The sequence below is a fragment of the Symphalangus syndactylus genome, chromosome 13, assembly GCF_028878055.3.
Source record: "Symphalangus syndactylus isolate Jambi chromosome 13, NHGRI_mSymSyn1-v2.1_pri, whole genome shotgun sequence".
NCBI lineage: Eukaryota > Metazoa > Chordata > Mammalia > Primates > Hylobatidae > Symphalangus > Symphalangus syndactylus.
Genome location: NC_072435.2, coordinates 117,659,610 through 117,684,075, shown reverse-complemented (window position 1 = coordinate 117,684,075; position 24,466 = coordinate 117,659,610). Strand labels below are relative to the sequence as shown.

General features: G+C 47.5%; 2 protein-coding genes and 1 non-coding gene across 8 annotated transcripts in view; all 3 read right to left on the bottom strand.

The window, feature by feature from the left end:
- CFAP251 (cilia and flagella associated protein 251) overlaps positions 1 to 11,974 on the bottom strand; it is an 84,993-nt gene extending 73,019 nt beyond the window's left edge. The window contains exons 1-3 of one of the 5 annotated variants that reach the window (XM_055236961.2): positions 11,377 to 11,974; positions 8,717 to 9,117; positions 6,408 to 6,785 (exon numbers count right to left, since the gene is read on the bottom strand). In XM_055236961.2, coding sequence (XP_055092936.1) covers positions 6,408 to 6,785; positions 8,717 to 9,097 — 759 coding nt within the window. In that variant the 5' untranslated portion in view covers positions 9,098 to 9,117; positions 11,377 to 11,974. Of the gene's footprint in view, positions 1 to 6,407; positions 6,786 to 8,716; positions 9,118 to 11,107; positions 11,332 to 11,376 lie in introns of those variants that run through there. The other 4 variants (XM_063614651.1, XM_055236958.2, XM_055236959.2 and 1 more) reach the window with 4 other exon arrangements.
- A 1,452-nt stretch (positions 11,975 to 13,426) lies between these two features.
- Positions 13,427 to 24,466, bottom strand: part of PSMD9 (proteasome 26S subunit, non-ATPase 9) — a 29,402-nt gene continuing 18,362 nt past the window's right edge. For both annotated transcript variants that reach the window (XM_055236994.2, XM_055236996.2), the window contains 2 exons: positions 14,123 to 14,211; positions 13,427 to 13,783 (listed from right to left, as the gene is read on the bottom strand). In XM_055236994.2, coding sequence (XP_055092969.1) covers positions 13,756 to 13,783; positions 14,123 to 14,211 — 117 coding nt within the window. In that variant the 3' untranslated portion in view covers positions 13,427 to 13,755. The remainder of the gene's footprint in view (positions 13,784 to 14,122; positions 14,212 to 24,466) is intronic.
- On the bottom strand, positions 22,719 to 22,779 carry LOC129461318 (U7 small nuclear RNA). Its single transcript, XR_008650472.1, has one exon. It is a non-coding gene; the product is annotated as a U7 small nuclear RNA (small nuclear RNA).

Here is a 24,466-nt window from a genome sequence, read left to right as displayed (position 1 = left end):
AAAAAAAGGGCTAACAAGCCACAAAAAGGTATGGAGGAAAGTTACATGCATGTTAGTAAGTGAATGAAGCCAATCTGAAAAGGCTGCATGTTACATGATTCCAACTACGACTTTCTAGAAAAGGTAGAACTACGGAGACAATAAAAAGATCAGTGTGGCCTGGCACAGTGGCTCACGCCTGTAATCCCAACACTTTGGGAGGCCGAGGCGGGTGGATCATCTCAGGTCAGGAGTTCAAGACCAGCCTGGTCAACATGATGAAACCCCGTCTCTACTGAAAATACAAAAATTAGCCAGGTGTGGTGGCACGTGCCTGTAATCCCAGCTACTTGGGAGGCTGAGCCAAGAGAATTGCTTGAACCCAGGAGGCGGAGGTTATAGCGAGCTGAGATCACACCACTGCACTCCAGCCTGGGCAACAGAGCAAGACCCTGTCTCAAAAAAAAAATAAAAAGATCAGTGGTTGCCAGGGCTCAGGGGAGGAAGGGAAGGATGGATAGGTGGAGGACAGGGGGTTTCAGGGCATGAATCTATTTGTATGATACTAGAATGCTGGGTACATATCAGGATACATTTGTCCAGGCCCATAATAAACATGACACACAGAGTGACCCCCAATGTACACTATGGACTTAGGTTAATAATAAGGTACCAGTATTGGCTCATCAGTGCTAATGGATGAACCACACTCATCCAGGATGTGAATAAAAGGGAAAACTGGGAGAGGAGGGATGTGCAGAGGAATATGAGGGCGCCCTGTGTACATTCAGCTCAATTTTTTTTTCTTTTTTTGTTTTTTTTTGAGACGGAGTCTCGCTCTGTCACCAGGCTGCAGTGCAGTGGCACGATCTCGGCTGACTGCAGCCTCCACCTCCTGGGTTCAAGAGAGTCTCCTGCCTCAGCCTCCTGAGTAGCTGGGACTACAGGCATGCACCACCATGTCCAGCTAATTTTTATATTTTTAGTAGAGACAGGGTTTCACCACATTGGCCAGGATGGTCTCAATCTCTCCATCTCATGATCCGCCTGCCTCAGTCTCCCAAAGTGCTGGGATTACAGGCATGAGCCACTGCTCCCGGCCTTCAATTTTTCTATAAACCTAAAACTGCTCAAAAATAAAATCCAGGCAGGGTGCAGTGGCTCACGTCTGTAATCCCAGAACTTTGGGAGGCCGAGGTGAGTGGATTGCTTGATCCCAGGAGTTAAAGACCAGCCTGGGCAACATAGTGAAACCCCATCTCTAAAAAAAAATACAAAAATGGCCGGGCACAGTGGCTCACGCCTGTAATCCCAGCACTTTGGGAGGCCGAGGCGGGTGGATCATGAGGTCAGGAGATCGAGACCATCCCGGCTAACACGGTCAAACCCTGTCTCTACTAAAAATATAAAAAATCAGCCGGGCGTGGCCGGGTGTGGTGGCTCACGCCTGTAATCCCAGCACTTTGGGAGGCCGAGGCGCATGGATCACGAGGTCAGGAGATTGAGACCATCCTGGCTAACATGGTGAAACCCCGTCTCTACTAAAAATACAAAAAATTAGCCGGGCGAGGTGGCAGGTGCCTGTAGTCCCAGCTACGCAGGAGGCTGAGGCAGGAGAATGGCCTGAACCCTGGAGGGCGGAGCCTGCAGTGAGCCGAGATTGCGCCACTGCACTCTAGCCTGGGTGAAAGAGCGAGACTCCTTCTCAAAAAAAAAAAAAAAAAAAAAAAAAAATTAACTGGGTGTGGTGGCGGGCGCCTGTAGTCCCAGCTACTCGGGAGGCTCAGGCAGGACAATGGCATGAACCCGGGAGGCGGAGCCTGCAGTGAGTGAGATTGTGCCACTGCATTCCAGCCTGGGTGACAGAGCAAGACTCAGTCTCAAAAAAAAAAAATACAAAAATTAGCCGGGCATGGTGGTGTGCACCTGTAATCCTATCTACTCAGGAGGCTGAAGCAGGAGGATTGACTGAGCCTAGGAGGTGGAGGTTGCTGTGAGCCGAGATCGTAATGCTGCACTCCAGCCTGAGCAACAGAGCAAGACCCTGTCTCCAAAAAAAAAAAAAAAATATATATATATATATATATATAAAACTATCTAGGGTCAAGTAACCAAATGCAGTAGAGTGCTGAAGGTGATGCGTTGCGTTGCTAAGAATCAGTGACTTAAATTGGAACATAGAAGCAAAATCTGGTAAGTTTCCTTTCTTATCTTTGAACAATACTTATAAAATTAAATTGTTTCTCCCCAAGACAGACATAGCAGGTAATGTGGCCAATTTCTCTCTCCTACATTCCTAATTCCCCATCCTCTCCTGTTTCCATCTGCTCATTCCCTATAATTTATATTTATATTTAGATCTCTTATTGTGTGGGTGTGAGTGGTAGAATTATGGAATCATAATTGTCTCAAGCTGCAACTTCTAGGAACAGAATTATTTAATATTTTGCTGTTTCTTAAAAGCTGATTTATTCAAATGAAATTGTTCTTTTGGAAACTTGCTAATCCTAAAAGGATCATCTTCCTGGAAATTTATTTTGCCATTTAATGAATTAGTTACAAAAAGAAAACATTCCTAAAAGGACTCCTGTCTTCAGCCACAACAGCTCTTCCCGGGTCACCACGAGGCTGACTTCACTTAGTGGTAACAGAACAACCCCACTCGAGCAGTGTTCACAATCACGGAAATCAAATAGTATTAATCATCGTGTTTTGCAGAAGTTTTAACATGCATGACAGATGATTATGGAGATAGCCACAGCTTACATCAATCTTTTTCTAAAACATACTAATCTGGAAAATAAAACTTTGCTGTCAAAACGAGATTTCACTGTATTTGATATTCATAAGATTCCTGCTCATAAATACGTGATTGCCTTGTTTCCTAGCTGGAGGTGGGATCCACAGTCATGTCTATTTACCGTGAACACTGGGAGCTAGTACAGGCCTTAGCACTAAGAAGAGGACCCCAAAGGAAAAGGAGGATACTGTGGACACAGGAGAGATGGAGGAGCACGTTCACTGTAGGACCTTGTGTCACAGCGAGAAATTAGAAGCAACGTAAATGGCCACAGAAAGGGGAACAGTTACATTTAAAAAGAGGAAGTGGGCTGGGCACAGTGGCTCATGCCTGTAATTCCAACACTTTGGGAGACTGAGGTGGGTGGATCACCTGAGGTCAGGAGCTCAAGACCAGCCTGGCCTACATGGTGAAACCCTGTGTCTACAAAAATACAAAAGTTAGCTGGGCATGGTGGTGCGTGCCTGTAATCCCAGCTACATGAGAGGCTGAGGCAGGAGAATCACTTGAACCCAGGGAGGCAGAGGTTGCAGTGAGCCAAGATAGCACCACTGCACTCCAGCCTGGGTGAGAGTGCGACTCCATCTCAAAAAAAGAAAAACAAAAAGAGGAAGTAGAGATACATGCACTGATACAAGAAACCTTCTAAGACGTATTAAGTGGAAAAACATTTTGTAAAAATGCAGGATTATGTCACCGGTAAAAAAAAACAAAAAAACCCAAACAACACAAAACCTAAATGTGAGCCATGTGAGCATACGCACAGGCATGGGTACACAGATAACATGCTGTACATGCACAGAACAAGGTCAGGAGAGGAGCAGTCACAGCAAACTGTGGCAGGAGAGGAGCAGTCACAGCAAACTGTGGCAGGAATTATTACATAGGGAAATGAGATTGGGTGGGGGTGTGTGTAGGAAGAAGAATCTTTGCCTTCAAACATGTATAAGTTGTCTGCATTTTTTACAAATAACACTGAATAGTTTTTGTTTATTTGTTTGTTTTAAACAGAGTCTCATTCTATTACCCAGGCTGAAGTGCAATGGCGCCATCTTGGCTCACTGCAACTTCTGCCTTCCTGGGTTCAAGCGATTCTCCTGGCTCAGCCTCCTAAGTAGCTGGGATTACAGGCATGTGCCACCACGCCCGGGTGATTTTGTATTTTTAGTAGAGAGGGGTTTCACCATGTTGGTCAGGCTGGTCTTTAACTCCTGATCTCAGGTGATCCACCCACCTCGGCCTCCCAAAGTGCTGGGATTACAGGTGTGAGCCACCGAGCCCAGCCAACACTGAATAGTTTTAACAAAAAGAAAAAATAGAGGCCAGGTACGGTAGCTCACACCTATAATCTCAACACTTTGGGAGGCCAAGGCAGAAGGATTGCTTGAGCTTAGGAGTTCAAGACCAGCCTGAGAGACATAGTGAGACCCCATCTCTAAAAAAGATTTTTAAAATTAGCTGGGTGTGGTGATACACGCCTGTAGTCCCAGATACTGGGAGGCTGAGGTGGGAAGATCCATTGAACCCAGGAGACGGAGGTTGCAGTGAACCATGATCGCACTACTGCACTCCAGTCTGGGCGACAGAGTGAGAGCCTGTCTCAAAATAAACAAAAAGAAAAAAATAATAAAGGAGAGAGAAAGAAAAGGAAAAAGAAAGAAGAAAGAAGATACATGCAATAAGCTAAAGAAATTTCAGGAGGCTGAAGTGGAAGGATTGAGTTCTAGTCCAGCCTGGGCAACACAGCAGGGCTCTCTGTCTCTTAAAGAACGCCGGGCACGGTGGCTTAGGCCTGTAATCCCAGCACTTTGGGAGGCCTAGGTGGGCAGATTGCGTGGTCAGGAGATCGAGACCATCCTGGCTAACATGGTGAAACTCCCTCTCTACTAAAAAAAATAAATAAATAATTATAAAAAATTAGCTGGGTGTGGTGGCGGGCACCTGTAATCCCAGCTACTCGGGAGGCTGAGGCAGGAGAATCGCTTGAACCTAGGAGGTGGAGGTTGCAGTGATCCAAGATCACGCCACTGCACTCCAGCCTGGGTGACACAGCGAGACTCCGTCTCAAAAAATAAATAAATAAATAAAAGCTAAAGTAATTTGCAAAGGGAGACAGTATAGAAAAATCTTGGTTTTGCCGTTTTGGTTCTGCAGTGAGACCAAGGCTAAGCGAGACCCAAAACTTGGGGAGTGGTTCTTGCCAAGTCCAGATAGCTGTGCCCCTGACACAAAGAATACACCTTCTCCTTAGAGACATTACCTGATTCATGTTTGCTGGCTAAACAAGACAAGAGTCTTTGTGGGCCCTAAAGCTCATTTATTCTTTCTCTCAGACTGAACAGTTGCAAGCTATGGGAGAGAGGCTGTCACACTGGGCTCAAATGAAGCCAATCTGCAGAAAGGAGGTTTTCAGTTGCCTGCATTTCCCTCCAGACATCTTGCCACCGTCATCATCATTGACACACAGTTGCGGACACTTATTGAGTACTCACTATGTCTTAGGAACTACATTAAGTATTTGATATCCATTCAATCACTTCCACATCTTCCAAAGGCATGAATCTACAGGAAGGATGAATCCTAGGAAACAATTTTCAGAAAGTAGCAGATGGAGGAAGAAGGAAAAAACTCCTCCTTTTCCTTCTCTTGGTAAATGATAATATTTTTACTCCTCGCAGATGGTGCCTCCCTGGAATATTTTCAGCAGTGGCAAAGGCAGATTCCTCTGGACTGCCTGGGGCTTTTCACGGCAGCTTTCACTACTCCATTACCTTCCACTCTGGGACCCTCTTGGAATGGATGGTTTTGGGGGCATGTAAAGATAAAGGCAGAAGAGGTGAGGCAAGAAGGGGAAGGGGCAGAATTGGTGGCATGAAGGAGGAATTTTACAATGTGAGAGAGAAAAAGGAGAGGAGACAGGAGGGGAGGAGAGAAAAGGGAAAGGAGAGGGGAGGGGAAGAAGAGGGAAGGGAAGAAGAGGGAGAGGAAGCGAGAAGGAAAGGGGGAGGAGGAAGCTGGGGAAAGGGGTGGAATGGAGTTTGAATCTCCCATGTGAAATAGCACCCTATGCAACAGACAAACTATGTCTGGAATTTCCTGCCTGCTGAGCAACACCATTGAACCCAGATGCCGCTCTCAAGTTCATGTTCAGTCACACATGTTCCAGTTGGAGCTCTTAACCGAACTTTAAAAGACACAAGTCTAGGCCAGGCGTGGTGGCTCACACCTGTAATCCCAGCACTTTGGGAGGCCAAAGCAAGTGGATGACCTGAGGTCAGGAGTTCAAGACCAACCTGGCCAACATGGCAAGATGCCATCTCTACTAAAAATACAAAAATTAGCCGGGCGTGGTGGCTCATGCCTGTAATCCTAGCTACTCAGGAGACTGAGGCACAAGAATTGCTTGAACCTGGGAGGCAGAGGCTGCAGTGAGCCAAGATTGTGCCACTGCACTCCAGCCTGGGCGACAGAGCAAGACTCTGTCTAAAAAAAAAAAAAAAATACAAGTCTATTATTAGTTTAAAAAGTATCCTTCTGGTGGTATTCTTTTTCCCCCAACATGCATAAAATTCCCCTATTGCACAACACTCTCAAAGCGCTGGAAGAGATTTAAAAGCATTACACTTACCAAGGGATACACCAGGGCGCTTTTATCCTTTTCATCCTTTTGAAACAGAATGTCCTCTGTGGTGCTGGACACCAGTGACTCCCGGGAGATCCCTGCTTTGGACTGGATGTCGGATAGTCTCCTTTCTTGTCCCTCCTCTCTGTTTTCTGGCTCCAAGTCCCTTCTTTCTCGTCCCAGTTCATCTTGGGGCATCCGGTCGGTTTTCTCCTCAAGCTCTCCTGACGGCTGCCTTTCAGGGGAACTAATCTGTTGTTCCTCAGGACTGATTTGATCCAAATCAAGAAATTCAAGTTGTGTGCTCAGGTCTCTTAAAAGCTCATCTGTTTCTGCATCATCCAATTGTAAGGAAAGCTTTGACTTGCTACCTCTTTGGGTTTTCTTTAAAAAGAAATAAAAGATCATGATTCCACATACAGTACATGCTGCTACTCACCATTTATTCACCTTTTCTATTTCTAGTCAGCCAGTCTTAGTGTTAGCCTCACCTAGGAATTATGAAATGTTTTTTAAAAGAGGCTGGAACATTTTGTGCTTAAAAAACAAAACAAGATGGGGTATAATAGGTCACACCTGTAATCCCAACACTTTGGGAGGCCAAGAGGGGAGGATCACTTGAGCCCAGGAGTTCAAGACCAGCCTAGGCAACACAGTGCCACCTTATCTCTACCAAAAATGAACAAAATTAGTTGGGCGTCGTGGTGCATGCCTGTAGTCCCAGCTACTCAGGAGGCTGAGGTGGGAGGATTGCTTGAGCCTGGGAGGTCGAGGCTGCTTGTGAAAGATCATGCCACTGTACTCCAGCCTAGATGACAAAGTGAGACCCCAGGAAGGAAGGAGGGATGAGAGGAGAGGAGAAGGGACAGGAAGGGGAGGAGCGGGGAGGGGAAAGGGAAAAGGAAAAGATAAGAAAACAGCCGGGCACGGTGGCTCACGCCTGTAATCCCAGCACTTTGGGAGGCCGAGGCAGGCGGATCACGAGGTCAGGAGATAGAGACCATCCTGGCTAACACAGTGAAACCCTGTCTCTACCAAAAATACAAAAACAAAAAATTAGCCGAGTGTGGTGGTGGGCACCTGTAGTCCCAGCTACTTGGGAGGCTGAGGCAGGAGAATGGCATGAACCCAGGAGGCGGAGCTTGCAGTGAGCCAAGACTGCACCACTGCACTCCAGCCTGGGCGACAGAGCGAGACTTCATCTCAAAAAAGAAAAAAAAAGAAAAGAAAAGAACAGGACAAACATAGGTGTGTTCGAGTTTATTCTTGGCCTACCAGCAGACCCACAATGGCAAAATCATTCTTCTAAGTGGCACTAGTGGTCTCCAAAAGGCTGACTAGCTACAGGCAGTGACCTTTTCTTAGGGCACAGCTAAGTTCTCCTACTGGGAGCAGTCTGTGGGAAGCCTACACTCTTATTATCATATTGACTCCATTCTAAGGCGAGCACCTCAGCTGTGGCACACACCTCCTCCAGGAAGCTTTCCCTGGCCATCCTCCAAACTGAGTTAAGAGGCCCTGTTTCATCTCCTGTGCATCTTTCAGTCACTGCACTCATAGGTCTGCCTCCCTACACACCTTAGAGCTCCTTAAAAGAATGGATTGTGGCCAGGTGCGGGGGCTCCTAGCACTTTGGGAGGCCAAAGCTGGTGGATAACCTGAGGTCAGGAGTTTGAGACCAGCCTGGCCAACATAAGTGAGAGCCTGCCTCTACTAAAAATACAAAAAAATCAGCCAGGCGAGGTGGCGGACGCCTGTAATCTCAGCTACTCAGGAGGCTGAGGCAGGAGAATCACTTGAACCCGGGGGGCGGAGGTTGCAGTGAGCCAAGATCACGCCATTGCACTCCAGCCTGGGCAACAAGAGTGAAATTCTGTCTCAAAAAAAAAAAAGAATGGATTGTGGCCAGGCATGGTGGCGTGTGCCTGTAATCCCAGCACTTTGGGAGGCCAAGGTGGGCAGATCATTTGAGGTCATGCGTTTGAGACCAGTCTGGCCAACATGGTAAGACCGAAACCCCATCTCTACTGAAAATATAAAACATTAGCCGGGTGTGGTGGCGGATGCCTGTATCTTAGCTACTCAGGAGACTGAGGCAGGAGAATAGCTTGAACCCAGGAGGCGGAGGTTGCAGCAGGCTGAGATTGTGCCCCGGCACTCCAGCCTGGGCAACAGTGAGACTCTGTCTCAAAAAAAAAAAAAAAAAGGAATGCATTGTACCTTATTTGGTTTTGTGTTCCCATAGTCTGGCCTATACTAAGCATTCAATTAATGATTCCAAATGAATTGATGAATGAATTAAGATGACTACTTACTGGGAAAATTCCTGACGTGATTGACTGGGAATCGGTAATCTGTGCCTCCAAACGGCTTGTGGACTCTGTGACTTCTTGGGGCTCCACTGTGGTTTCTTCCTGTATTCCTGAAGCCTCCTTCTCCTGGGCTTCTCCAGCCTTTTCCTCAGTTTCTTCCATGACAATCTTTTTGTCCTCCTTCCCCTCCTCCTCCTCCCCTTCCTCTTCACCTGTTTTCCTCTCCTCCTCCTGAGACTCTCTCCATGCTAATGTGTCATCTTTTGATTCCTGTTGTGGATCTTCTACTTCTTTATAATTTGGATTGGCTTCCTCCTCTTCTTTCATTTCTGTTTCTCCATTTTCTCCTGTTGCTTCTCGGGGAGCTTCTTCTGCATCTGACATTCTTCTCTGTAGAGTTTCCTCTAGAGAGATTTTGACCATAATAACCAGCCGGCCCTCGGCTTCCCATTTCCATCTCCTAGTGCACTAACCTATTGATGAAATGTGCACAAATGGCTTTGTTCCCTTTCCACAGGAATAAAAAGAATGTCGTGTTTCTGGCCAGGCACGGTGGCTCATGCCTATAATCCCAGCACTTTGGGAGGCCAAGGCAGATGGATCACCTGACGTCAGGAGTTTGAGACCAGCCTGGCCAACATGATGAAACCCCGTTTCTACTAAAAATAAAAAAATTAGCTGGGTGTGGTGGCGGGCGCCTGTAATCCCAGCTACTGGGGAGGCTGAGGCAGGAGAATCACTTGAACCTGGGAGGCAGAGGTTGCAGTGAGCCAAGATCACACCATTGCATTCCAGCCTGGGTAACAAGAGCAAAATTCTGTCTCAAAAATAAAAATAAAAAAAGAATGTCATATTTCTGGCCAGGCACAGTGGCTCACGCCTGTAATCCCAACACTTTGGGAGGCTGAGGCGGGAGGATCACTTGAGGTCAGGTGTTTGAGACCAGCCTGGCCAACATGGTGAAACCCCATCCCTACTAAAAATACAAAAAGTTAGCCAGGTGTGGTGGTGGTGCCTGTAATCCGAGCTACTAAGAAGGCTGAGGCAGGAGAATCGCCTGGACTCGGGAGGCGGAGGTTGCAGTGAGCCAAGATCATGCCACTGCAGTCCAGCCTGGGCAACAGAGTGAGACCCTCTCTCAAAAAAAAAAAAAAAAAAAAAAAAAAAAAAAAAAAAAAGTCACATTTGTGGGAAATTTTTTTTTTTTTTTTTTGAGACAGAGTTTTGCTCTTGTCACCCAGGCTGGAGTGCAGTGGCACAATCTTGGCTCACTGCAACCTCCGCCTCCAGGGTTCAAGTGATTCTCCTGCCTCAGCCTCCCGAGCAACTGGGATTACTAGGTGTCTGCCACCACACCCAGCTAATTTTTGTATTTTTTCAGTAGAGACAGGGTTTCACCATGTTGGCCAGTCTGGTCTTAAACTCCTGACCTCAAGCGATCCGCCCGCCTTGGCTTCCCAAAGTGCTGGGATTACAGGCCTGAGCCATCATGCGCAGTTGGGAAATCTTAAAGTATATGTATTTGTGGCCCAGATCTTAAAAATATTGATCCAGGGCCTGTCAACTTTCTAGGAATAAACACCTTGTAGCCTTTTTACTCATTTAAAATATATTCATATTCCCACAGGCAGCGAAATGCATAACCCACATATTTGCAACAATTCTAGAAACAGGAATACGAGAAACAGGGTAGCCTAGTGGTTAAAAGCAAGGGCCTTGCTGTCAGCTTGTCCTAGCATTGAATCCCATTTCCACCATGTACTTGCTCTGTGACCTTGGGCAGGTCACTTTACCCCTCAGAGTCTGCATTTTCTCATGGGCAAAATAAAAAGAATAATCCTAAATTCTAGGGTTGTTGTAGAGAACAGATAAAATATATAAAATGCTCAACACAGTTCTGGCACATACAGCTTGAAAAAATGGTAGCAGTTGTTATTATTTGAAAGAAAAGCAATCCTAATGTGCAAAGAAATGAACAGTTTGAAAGCCTTCTGACATATTCTCCCATTTATTCCTTACAACAAACAAGAGTTTAAACTAGGAATACTTTATCCCTAAAGAGTTGGACCCCAAACAAAAAAAAAATCCCCACATTTTCAGTGACATTAGAATAAGAGAACTCAACACTTTGAAAATAAAGTCCCAAAGAGTACAGAGTAGAAAAGGTATTTCTATTTCTTAATTTCTTTCTCAGCACTAAATGTATCAGCTCCTCAAATTCATCTCTGGTAAAAAATAATAATAATAATAAAAGAATGAATGAATGAATGAGTTTGAGGCTCTGAGAGGTGAAGTGACTTATTCAAGATGACACCGCTAGTAAGAAAGAGATCTCTGGCACTTAGTTTCTCCAGCTGAAGAATTACTGCTCTGATTCACGTCTAGGGCTCTCACCACCGAGCCTCTTCTGACTGAGCCCAACTTCGCCGGCGCATGTGGACAGCCGGGTTCGAGCAGCAGGGGTTTGGGGCAGGGGTGCCAGGTGCGTGGCTCTGCGGGGGGATTAAAGCCCAGGTACGGCCTCTGCCTCCAACTCAGGTCTCCCTGGGGCCGCCCCAGGCCCCACAAGGGCCAGGTCGGGTGAGCGCCCCCCAAGGGGTGCCAGACCCCGCCAGGCCGGGGGCCCCCTGGCCAGGGCCTCGTGGCCTCCGCCCCGGACTTACAGAGAGCACCCACCCCGGTCTTCAAAAGGCCAGAGTCGTCCCGCCGCCTGGACCCCTCAGCCACCTCCCGGGCCTCCTTCCACCGGCGGCCACCTTCTCCACCAGCTCCCTAGTTCTGGTTGCCACCCAAGGTCCGTCCCCATGGCAACCGCCGCCGCCGGAAGCGACAGGCCCTAAAGCGACAGGGCAGGGCGGTGGTCACGTGCCAGGAAGCGGTGACGAGCGTGGCCAACGTGCCCCCTGCCGGCCGCTGGCGGCATAGGCTTTCCTCGCTTTTCTCTCCCTCTGCTCGTGCGATCCCCACCTTTTCACATGGTTCCGTCCCCTAAGAAGCTGCAGCGGCCAATACTGCCAATTTTCACTTTCCGCAACCTTGGCAAGATGGGCTGGAGAAGTATGAACTCGGATACAATTCTCTTTTCCAAAAGCAAATTGAATTTCCAGGTCTCACGGATGCAGCACACAACTGTCCTGCCTCCTCACCGGGCACCGCGTGTTGCAGACAATTCCAGCTGGCTGGGGGCAGATATGACACAGGGTGCACCAGCTTGCGGTTCTCAGCACAAAGCGTTTCTGCAAAACCAGTCTGGCTAAATCTGTTAGGATCATTCCACGTCAAAGTGGCTCTCCACTAACATCTCATGGAAGACAGCAACAGGTGGCCACACGGGTTTCCACTGGGAGCCCTGCAGGAAACCAGCCAGAGCCACTGAGGCAGAAGGCTCTCTGCTGCTGTCATTTTAGGAGAATGTGAATAATTCTCCCCACCCACACTGCCACGCCCCAGTGATGGTAATTTGATTAATATGCATACATCTTAAAATAAAAAAGGATAAACTGAGGCAAACTGTGTTTATTATAGCCTGAGACTTTATAAAGAGACTGGAAAATATGTGGAACTAGAACATGCAATTTAAACAGCAAACACTGGTAAACACAGCATGGTCTGTGGCTACCAGAGGGGAATACGTGTGGCTGTCGGGTCAAATAGAGTTTGAGGGAATTCACCCAATAGGAGGGCTTTGGAATTGAGTGTGAGAACCTGTGGCTGGAAGCACACAGCAATACCGATCCCATCAAGGCGAGCTGGTATCTGTATCCAACCACAGCAAAACCAGTCCCAAGGAACACAGGGCATGCCTGGCAGAACTGCCAAAACAGAAAGTAGTGTGCAAGAACTGGGGAAATGAACACTGATACCATGGAGAGGAAAAAAATAATTCAAAGCATTGGCAGGAATCCCTGAGAACCATTTTACCATCTTAAAAGAGACAAAAAATAGAAGGGAGGAAGAATAAGTATTTTCAAGAGGTCTGATCTACTCGTTCCTATCCATACCTCAGCGGTTTACAAAATAGCGCTGATCTCAGGGCATAGCCAGGAGGTTCAGTTATAAAAAGTCAAACTACCAGTGAGCTGGGCACAGTGGCTGACGCCTGTGATCCCAGCACTTTAGGAGGCCAAGGTAGGAGGACTGCTTGAGCCCAGGAGTTCGACACCAACCTGGTCAACACAGGGAGACCCTGTCTCTACAAAAAATAAATTAGCTGTGCATGGTGGTGCACACCTGTGGTCCCAGATACTTGGGCGCTAAGGCAGTGCCCGGGGGTCAAGGCTTCAGTGAACCTTGATCACGACACTGCACTCCAGCCTGGGTGACAAAGCAAGACCCTGTCTCCAGAAAACAAAACAAAAACACACAAAAACGGAGGGGTTCTTACTACCGAAGTGAAAGGAGCTTGCTGCCCTCTGGTGGGTTCCTAAAGAGGAAGCTGACACACCACGCTGGGCTACCTGGGAAGCCTCCAGGCTTTCCCTGTTCTCCAAAGGGAGCTACTATGGCCCTAACGGCCCAGCTGCTGAGGAAGCACAGTACTTAGCAATTTCCGTATCCACAGCAGCAAGGCCTCAGTGCAAAGAAATATGTTGGTCAAAGCCTGACTTCGCAATTGCTAGCCTGTTTTGCCCAACTTTCTATGAAGCTCTTCTGACCCCGTCTGAGCTTTGGTTTGGGAGGGTCATAAGAAATTCAGTTGGGGTGACAACAGGGTATATCAGCACTGTAAAACTCTTTATTAAAAATAATAATAATCACACCAGTACCTGCCAGAATAACTTCCGCCCACTTGCCCACAATCCAGGGAATTCCTATTTAGGGCCGTGGCCCAATTTGCGAAAGAGGCCAAGCATAAGTTTTTAAGAATGCCTTAATCCAGGGAGATTACACTGGTGGGCCACAGCACTGCCACCACCCAGAAGTTCAGGTTACAAGCCTCTTCCAGATCCTTATGCTTCAGGGAGAGAAGACAAATTGGAAATCCCTAGACCAAAGTCCATGGCAAGGGAAGATGCTTTCCTGTTACTGTTCCCCAGGGACAATCATCTTTGCAGAGGAATAATGTTGCAGCTGGAAGAAAGAAGAAAAGGAATGGCGTAAGTTTGGAGGCTCCCTTCAGGAAGGTCAGAGGCCGAGCCCTTCTGACCTTTTCACCAATGTTCTTTCATTCTTTTAAAGCAAATGCCCAATGCATGAATGAACTAGAGAGACTCCCAGGAGAGACACTGGGGCTCCCTCTGCTTCTAGAGCTGTAGTCTTGTTCCTACCACAAGGATTTATCTGCAGTTTCCATGCAAACTGGGGGTTCCCATTATTCCCCAATGTCTCCCCAGCCTTCCCCTCCAGCTTCATGTTTAACAAACATTCAAATGATGCCCCAGTGAGAATCAACAGAAACAGATACTTTACCCCAGCAGTCCTTTTCCTGCCCAGCGTGTTGGAACAAGTCTAAGCTGGTGTTTTTCCCCCCTGCGGATCACCATCACATTCAGGGGCTTCTGAAAAGAAAATAAGCTCGTTTTGTGTTCAGCCTCGTTAGTACTCAGAGATGCAGGCTAAAATGCTGAGATCCCATTTTTTGCCTATCAAATTGGTAAAGATTTACATTTTCAGCATAATCCTGTGGTTGGTGAGAGGGTGGGGAACGTGGCACTGCACTCTCAGGGCAGCCAGGGTGCTCACCTCAGTACCATCTTCCTCAAAAAACACGTGTCCCCCCACCAACAGTCTTTAAAAGGTATGTCCAAGGTACATAGTACACAATTACAAGATGACATACAAATGAAGTGTTCATTCCAGGGCTGTGTAGAAATTCAAAAACTGAAAATACCAGAAATGTCCATCAATAGGTATTGTTCAAATACAGTATGGAGAATGAAGGGTTTTAGTCAAAACAAACCAAAACCCCATGAACCTATTTGATAATATTTTCTCTTTTTTTTTGAGACAGAGTCTCACTCTGTCACCCAGGCTGGAGTGCAGTGGCGCAATCTTGGCTCACTGCAACCTCTGTTTCCCAGGTTCTAGCAATTCTCGTGCCTCAGCCTCCCAAGTAGCTGGGACTACAGGTGCCCGCCACCACACCCGGCTAATTTTTGTATTTTTAGTAGAGACAGGGTTTCACCATGTTGGCCAGGCTGGTCTCAGAACTCCTGATCTCAGGTGATCCACCCACCTGAGCCTCCCAAAGTGCTGGGATTACAGGCGTGAGCCACCGTGCCTGGCTGATAATATTTTCTAAAAGGACACCTGTGTTGCTCTAGTGTGCAAAGTTTTCTGGAAGAACATGAAAAACTTGTTAAGAGTGGTTACTTCCAGGCCAGGCGTGGTGGCTCACGCCTGTAATCCCAGCAGTTTGGAGGCCGAGGCAGGCAGATCACGAGGCCAGGAGATCGAGACCATCCTGGCTAACACGGTGAAAGCCCATCTCTACTAAAAAATACAAAAAATTAGCCAGGCGTGGTGGCGGGCGCCTGTAGTCCCAGCTACTCGGGAGGCTGAGGCAGGAGAATGGCATGAACCCGGGAGGCGGAGCTTGCAGTGAGCCGAGATCGTGCCACTGCACTCCAGCCTGGGCGACAGAGCAAGACTCCATCTCAAAAAAAAAAAAAAAAAAAAAGAGTGGTTACTTCCAGAGAGGACTAGTCCTTTGGAATAAGAGGAAGATGTTTACTTTTACATATTTTCATATCATTAATTTTTTAACCATCTGTATGTATTACTTTATTTTTCTGAGACAGAGTCTTGCTCTGTTGCCTAGGCTGGAGTGTAGTGGTGCAATCTCAGCTCACTGCAACCTCAGCCTCCCAGGTTCAAGTGATTCTCGTGCCTCAGCCTCCTGAGTAGCTAGGACTACAGGCATGCATCCCCATGCTCAGCTAATTTTTTTGTATATTTAGTAGAGACAGGGTTTCACCTATATTGGTCTCAAATTCCTGGGCTCAAATGATCTGCCCACCACAGCATCCCAAAGTGCTGGGATTTTGGGTGTGTGCCACCATACCTGGCATGTATGTATGTATGTATTTCTTTTTTTTTTTTGAGACGGGTTCTCTGTCACACAGGTTGGGGTACAGTGGCACAATCTAGGCTCACTGCAACCTCCGCCTCCCGGGTTCAAGCAATTCTCCTGCCTCAGCCTCCTGAGTAACTGGGATTACAGGCACGCACCACCACGCCTGGATAATTTTTGTATTTTTAGTACAGATGGGGTTTCACCATGTTGGCCAGGCTGGTCTTGAACCCCTGATCTCAGGTGATCCACCCACCTTGGCCTCCCAAAGTGCTGGGATTACAGGCATGAGCCACCGCACCCAGCCTGTATATAGTACTTTAAAAAATTAAAATTAAAGCGGGGGGAGTACATACCAAAGAAAATTACAAATTAAAATATGATATTCGGGCACGGTGGCTCACGCCAGTAATCCCAGCACTTTGGGAGGCAGGAAGATCACCTGAGCCCAGGAGTTGAAGACCGGGCTGGGCGTGGTGAAACCCTGACTCTACAAAAAGTATAAAAATTAGTGAGGCATGGTGGTGTGCACCTATAGTCCCAGCTACTTGGGGGACTGAGGCAGGAGGATTGCTCAAGCCTGGGAGGTCGAGGCTGCAGTTAGCTGTGACTGCACCACTGCACTCCAGCCTGGGCGACAGAGTGAGACCCTGTCTCAAAAATAAATAAATAAATAAAACAAGATGCCATCAAAATCTAAAACTTCTGTGTATCAAATGACACTATTAACAGAGTGAAAAGGCAACCCACATGATAGGAGAAAACACGTACATGCTGGGTACGGTGGCTCATGCCTGTAATCCCAACACTTTCAGAGGCCCAGGCAGGAGGACTGCTTCAGCTCAAAAGTTCAAGACCAGCCAGGCAACAGAGGGAGATCTCGTCTTTACAAAAAATATATATATATATTTTTTTAATTAGCCAGGTTTGATGGTGCACATCTGTAGTCCCAGTTACTTGGGTGGCTGAGGTGGGAGGATCACTTGAGCCCAGAAGCTCAAGGCTGCAGTGAGCCATGAATGTGCCACTGCACTTCAGCCTGGGTGACAGAGTGAGATTCTGTCTTTAAAAAAAAAAAGAAAGAAGGCCGGGTGCGGTGGCTCACGCTTGTAATCCCAGCACTTTGGGAGGCCGAGGCAGGCGGATCACGAGGTCAGGAGATCGAGACCACGGTGAAATCCCGTCTCTACTAAAAATATAAAAAATTAGCCGGGCGTGGTGGCGGGCGCCTGTAGTCCCAGCTACTCGGAGAGGCTGAGGCAGGAGAATGGCGTGAACCCGGGAGGCGGAGCTTGCAGTGAGCCGAGATTGCGCCACTGCACTCCAGCCTGGGCGACAGAGCGAGACTCCGTCTCAAAAAAAAAAAAAAAAAAAAAAAAAAAAAGAAAGAAAGAAAATACATGCAAATCATATATCGAATAAGGATTTAATATCCAGAACATAGAAAGAACTCCTATACCTCAACATCAACAAAAAAAAATCTGATTAGAATATGAGCAAAGGGCCAGGTGCGGTGGCTCACGCCTGTAATCCCAGCACTTTGGGAGGCCAAGGCAGGCGGCTCATGAGTTCAGGAGATCGAGACCATCCTGGCTAACACGGTGAAACCCCATCTCTACTAAAAATACAAAAAAATGGCCAGGCGTGGTGGCTTACGCCTGTAATCCCAGCACTTTGGGAGGCCGAGGTGGGCGGATCACGAGGTCAGGAGATCGAGACCACCGTGGTTAACACAGTGAAACCCCGTCTCTACTAAAAATACGAAAAAAAAAAATAATAAAAATTAGCCGGGCATGGTGATGGACGCCTGTAGTCCCAGCTACTAGGGAGGCTGAGGCAGGAGAATGGCGTCAACCCAGGAGGCAGAGTTTGCAGTGAGCCGAGATCGCGCCACTGCACTCCAGCCTGGGCAACAGAACGAGACTCCATCTCAAAAAAAAGAAAAGAAAATGAGCAAAGGACTTGAATAGACATTTCTTTCTTTCTTTCTTTTTTTTTTTTTTTTTTTGAGACAGGGTTTCACTCCTGTTGCCCAGGCTGGAGTGTATGGAGCATAGTGACACAATCTTAGCTCACTGCAACCTCCGCCTCCTGGGCTCAAGCAATTCTCCTGCCTCAGCCTCCTGAGTAGCTGTGACTACAGGCACAAGCCTCCACACCCAGCTAATTTTTGTATTTTTTTCCAGAGACGGGGTTTCGCCATGATCCCCAGGCTGGTCTCAAACTCCTGAGCTCGAGTGATCCACCTGCCTCGGCCTCCCAAAGCACTGGGATTACAGGCGTGAGGCACAGCGCCCAGCCTAAATAGACATTTCTTCAAAGAAGATATACAAATGATCAAAAAGCACAGGAAAAGATGCTCCATGTCACTAATCATAAGAGAAATGAAAATCAAAACCACAATGAGATTCTACCACATACCGATTATGAAACAGAAAACAAGGGCTGGCGAGGAAGTGGGGAAACTGGAGCCCTGTGCACCGCTGGTGGGAATATGAAACGGTGCACGGCAGTGGAAAACAGTAATGGAGGGTCCTCCAAAACCTAAACAAAGCGCTGGGCACGGTGGCTCACACCTATAATAGCAGCACTTTGGGAGGCCAAGACAGGTAGGATCTCTTGAGCCCAGGAATTCAAGACCAGCCTGGGCAACACAGCAAAACCACAAAATGCAAAAATTAGCTGGGTATGGTGGCACATGCCTGTAGTCCCAGCTACTCGCAAGGCTGAGGTGGGAGGATTGCCTGAGCCTGGGAAGTCCACACTGCAGTGAGCCAAGATCACAATACTGCACTCCAGCCTCGGCAACAGAGTGAGAACCTGTCTCAAAATAAATAAATAAATAAACAAACAAACAAACTCATTCCAGAAACCTGGAAGTCATCTTTGACATTTTAAAATGTTCATAGGCCAGGTGTGGTGGTTCATGCCTACAATCCCAGCACTTTGGGAGGCCAAGGCAGGCGGATCACTTGAGGTCAGGAGTTCAAGGCCAGCCTGGCCAACATGGTGAAAGCCAGTCTCTACTAAAAATACAAAAATTAGCTGGGAGTGGTGATGGGTGCCTGTAATCCCAGCTACTCGGGAGGCTAAGACAGGAGAATCACTTTAACCTGGGAGGCGGAGGTTGCAGCGAGCTGAGATTGTGCCACTGCACTCCAGCCTGGGTGAGAGCAAGACTCCATCTCAAAAAAAAAAAAAAGTTCATAAATTCAAGTTAAAAAAAATTTTAGAAACTTTAAACATAGAATGACCACATGATGCAGCAATTAAATTTCTGGGCATATATACAAAGAAATGGCAGGGATTTGAACAGATATTGGTACAACCATGTTCACAGCAGCATTGTTCACAACAAAAAGGTGGAAGCAATCCTAGTGTCCATTGACTAATGAATGGATAAAAATAATGTGGTGTATACATACAGTAGAATATTATACAGCCTTTAAAAGGAAGGAAATTCTGACACATGCTGTAACATGGATGAACCTTGAGGACATTATGCTAAGTGAAATAAGCCAGACAAAAACTATACAGTATCCTGTAATCCCAGCAATTTGGGAGGCAGAGGCAGGCAGATCATCTGAGGTAAGGAGTTTAAGACCAGCCTGGCCAACATGGCAAAACCCCCTCTCTACTAAAAATACAAAAATTAGCCATGCCTGGTGGCGCACGCCTACAGTCCCAGCTACTCAGGAGGCTGAGACAGAAGAATGGCTCAAACCTGGGAGGCGGAGGGTGCAGTGAGTGGAGATCGCGCCACTGCACTCCAGCCTGGGCAACAGAGTGAGACACCATCTCAAAAACAAAACAAAAAAACTATACAGTATATAAGATTTCACTTAGATAAGGTCCCTGGAGTGGTCAAATTCATAGAGAAAGTAGGATGGGGGGTACCAGGGCCTGCGGGAAGTGGGAATGGAGAGTTAGTGTTTAATGGAGATCGGGTTTCAGTTTAGGAGGGTGAAAAAGTTTTGGAGATGGGAGATGGGTAGGGGTGATATTTGTAAAAAAATGTGAATGTACTTAATGCCACTAAAGTGTAGATTTTTTAATGGTTAAAACGGTAATTTTTTTTTTTTTTTTTTTTTTTTGAGACAGTTTCTCTCGTCACCCAGGCCAGAGTGCAGTGGCGCGATCTCGGCTCACTGCAACCTCCCGGGTTCAAGCAATTCTCCTGCCTCAGCCTCCAGAGTAACTGGGATTACAGGCGCCCACCACGATGCCCGGCTAATTTTGCATTTTTAGTAGAGATGGGGTTTCACCATGCTGGCCAGGCTGGTCTCCAGCTCCTGACCTCAGGTGATCCGCCCAACTTGGCCTCTGAAAGTGCTGGGATTACAGGCGTGAGCCACCGCGCCTGGCCTAAAATGGTAATTTTTATATTATATATATTTACCACAAAAAACTAAATATGTCAGCTCTATCAATGGAATCTGTAAATCTAAGAAAATATAGCATAGGCCGGGCATGGTAGCTCACACCTGTAATCCCAGCACTTTGGGAGGCCAAGGCAGGCGGATCATGAGGTCAAGAGATTGAGACCATCCTGGCCAACATGGTGAAACCCTGTCTCTAATAAAAATACAAAAATTAGCTGGGCATGGTGGCGGGCATCTGTAGTCCCAGCTACTCGGGAGGCTGAGGCAGGAGAATCGCTTGAACCCGGGAGGCGGAGGTTGCAGTGAGCCGAGATCCCAGCCTGGCGACAGAGCGAGACTCCATCTCAAAAAAAAAAAAAAAAAAAAAAAAGTCATTTCCTACCAGATTGTCAAAGAGTATCTATGCTATTGCCAAAGACTATAACATAGTTGGGAGAGCTAGAAACAGATGCGCTCACGGGTGCTACTTGAGAGAATGTGCACTGGCACAAGCTTCTTGGAGGACACCTTGACAAGATCTATGAAGGGTAAATGTGCACTGCCCTTAACTCAGTAATGACACATCTAGCAACACGGCAGAAATTCTCCCACAGGCAAGGACACTCACTACACCACTGTTTGTTAAGGCCAAACACTGGAAACAACCTAAACGTCGAACATGGGAGGCTGGCTAAGTAAAAGATGGTGAACCGACCAATGGAACATGGTGGGATCATTCAAAGGAATGAAGATACAAATGTGCCGACATGGAATTCCCTTCCAAGTGGGCGGAAATGCAGAGCAACATGTACATTAGGCCTTTTCTTTTTTTTTTTTTTTTTTTGAGACGGAGTCTTTCTTTGTCCCCCAGGCTGGAGTGCAGTGGCGCGATCTCGGCTCACTGCAAGCTCCGCCTCCCGGGTTCACGCCATTCTCCTGCCTCAGCCTCCCGAGTAGCTGGGACTACAGGCGCCCGCCAACACGCCCGGCTAATTTTTTGTATTTTTAGTAGAGACGGGGTTTCACCGTGTTAGCCAGGATGGTCTCGATCTCCTGACCTCGTGATCCGCCCGCCTCGGCCTCCCAAAGTGCTGGGATTACAGGCTTGAGCCACCGCGCCCGGCCTTACATTAGGCCTTTTCTGTGTCATCTTTGTCAAAAAGCAATCACAGCCAGGTGTGGTGGCTCATGCTTAATAATCCCAATGTTTTGAGGGGCTGAGGCTGGAGGCTCACTTGAGCCCAGGAGCTCTAGACTGGCCTGGGCAACACAGCAAGACCCTGTCTCTACAAAAAATGAAAAAAAAAAAAAATTAGCTGGGCGTGGTGGTGCACACCTGTAGTCCCAGCTACCTGGGAGGCCAAGGCAGGAGGATTGCTCAAGCCCTGGAGTTTGAGGCTGCAGTGAGCTATGATTGCACCACTGCACTCCAGCCTGGGCAGCAGAGCGAGAGACCCTGTCCTTAAAAAGAAAAAAAAAAAAAAAACAGTGGCTGTAGACACACACACCCACGCACGGAAACTGTGTGAGGGACACACTCGTGTGCTTCCAGTTCTATAAATGACACCCCTGGGCAGGCTGGAAACCTGCAGGCCTCCTTGACACACTCCATCAGGTTAAGGCCCATGAATTTTACACCCTAAATGTCTCTTTGATTGGCCCCTTCCTCCACCCCATTTGTCACAGCCACCATCCTCTCTTGACTGACTGCTACAGCTCTGTCACCCTCCAATCTGTTCTCTACCTAACATCCAGAGAAGGCTTCTTACCCCTGTCACACCCCAATCTAGAACTGTGTGGTGGCTCCCTTCTGCACCTCAGGAAAAAAACAGCACCATCTTTACTAAGCACCACAGGCCTGACCTTAACACCTCCTGGCCTCACCTCCTCCCCTTCTCTCCATTCTGCTGTGGGCTCCACCCTCCTTTGAGTTCTTTGATTCTCCCACCCTAGGGCCTATGAACCTGCTTTGAAGGCTTTTCCCCCTGCCAGCTTCCCCTCGACCAAAGAAACTTCTATACACATCTGAAGGTCACTTTCTGAGGAACACTCCTTCAATCCCAAACCAAATCAGGGCCCCATGATTTACTCTCTGAGCTTCTTAACACTCTTCCTTCGTAACACTTATCAGTGTGTATCATTATACAGCTGAGATTATTTGATTAAGGCCTGGCTCCCCCACCAAAGTGCTCCCAAGGCAAGGACCCTGTTTGTTTCGTTCCCCGTTACAGCCCCAGTACCTAGGCCGGGACCCAGCATGTGCAGCGGAAGAGGCACTAAGGAAGGGAGAGACACAGGACTTTCTAAAAAGTTATTTTGGGGCCAGGCATGGTGGCTCAGGCCTGTAATCCCAGCACTTTGGGAGGCCAAAGCGGGCGGATCACCTGAGGTCAGGAGTTAGAGATCAGCCTGACCAATATGGAGAAACTCTATCTCTGCTAAAAATACAAAATTAGCTGAGCTTGGTGGTGCATGCCTGTAATCCCAGCTACTTGGGAGGCTGAGGCAGGAGAATCGCTTGAACCCGGGAGGCGGAGGTTGCAGTGAGCCAAGATCGCGCCATTGCACTCCAGCCTGGGCAACAAGAGCGAAACTCTGTCTCAAACAAAAAAAAAAAATTATTTTGGGGGGAGGGGGCGTTTCCAGTGACAACCAGAAAACCTGGTAGACAAATTCTTAGAGCTATAACACTAGGATTTTATTTGTAAATACAATTGCACTACGTGATTTTAAGGATAAATATGTATTTTATTTATTTGAGACAGGGTTTCACTCTGTCATCTAGGCTGGAGTGCAGTGGCGTGACCTTGGCTTACTGCACCCTTGAACTCCTGGGGTCAAGTGATCCTCCTGTCTCAACCTCCAGAGCAGCTGGGGCTACACGCACGTGCCACTACGCTTGGCTAATTTTTTTTTAATATTTTGGAGAGACACAGTCTCACAATATTGCCCAGGCTGGTCTCAAACTCCTGGCCTCAAGTGATCCTCCCGCCTTAGCCTCCCAAAGTGTCGGGAACACAGGCGTGAGCCACTGCAACCAGCCTATTTTTATCATTGGGACGTAATTTGCATACAATAAAATTCACCATTTTAAAGTATACAATTAAGTGAGTTTTAGTATATTCAGAGTTCAGTATATTCTATGTATTTAGTATAAACAACCATCACTATCTAATTCTGGATCATTTTCATCACCCAAAAAGAAATCCCTTATCCATCAGCAGTCACTTACATTTTTTTAAAGATTTTTTCCCCTTGAAAATGTATGCATTTGATCTAGAAATCCCACCTGTAGAAAGTTTGCTAAAGAAGGCTGGGTGCCGGGAGGCAGAGGTTGCAGTGAGCTGAGATAACGCCACTGCACTCTAGCCTGGGCGACAGAGCAAGACTCCATCTCAAAAAAAAAAAGAAAGAAAAAGAAAGGCCGGGCGTGGTGCCTCACGCCTGTAATCCCAGCACTTTGGGAGGCCGAGGCAGGTGGATCACCTGAGGTCAGGAGTTCAAGACCAGCCTGGCCAACATGGTGAAACCCCATCTCTACTAAAAATACAAAAATTAGCTGGGCGTGGTGGCAGGTGCCACCCAGCTACTCGGGAGGCTGAGGCAGGAGAATCGCTTGAACCTGAGAGGTGGAGGCTGCAGTAAGCTGAGATCGTGCCATCACGCTCCAGCCTAGGCAACAAGAGAAAAACTTCGTCTCAAAAAAAAATAAAAAAAGAAATAGAAATGGATCTGCAAGAGTGTTAATCTCTACAAAATTGCAAACTATCTAAATGTCTCACACTAGAACACTGTGAGGTTTGTTTTTTTTTTTTTGACACAGAGCCTCACTCTGTCACCCAGGCTGGGGTGCAGTGGCATGATCTCGGCTCACTGCAACCTCTGTCTCCCGGGTTCAAGCGATTCTCCTGCCTCGGCCTTCCAAGTAGCTGTGGAGTGCCGCCACACCCGGCTAATTTTTTTTTTTTTTTAAGATTGAGTCTCACTGTGTGGCCCAGGCTGGAGTGCAGTGGCGTGATCTCGGGTCACTGCAACCTCCACCTCCCAGGTTCAAGTGATTCTCCTGCCTCGGCAGCCCAAGTAGTTGGGACTACAGGCACACACCACCACACCCAGCTAATTTTTTTTTTTTTTTTTGTATTTTTAGTAGAGACGGGGTTTCACCATGTTGGGCAAGATGATCTCGATTTCTTGACCTTGTGATCCGCCCACTTTGGCCTCTTAAAGTGCTGGAATTACAGGTGTGAGCCACCGTGCCAGGCCTAATTTCTTATTTTTAGTAGAGATGAGGTTTCACCATGTTGGCCAGGCTGGTCTCGAACTCCTGACCTCAGGTGATCCACCTGCCTGGGCCTCCCAACGTGCAGGGATTACAGGCGT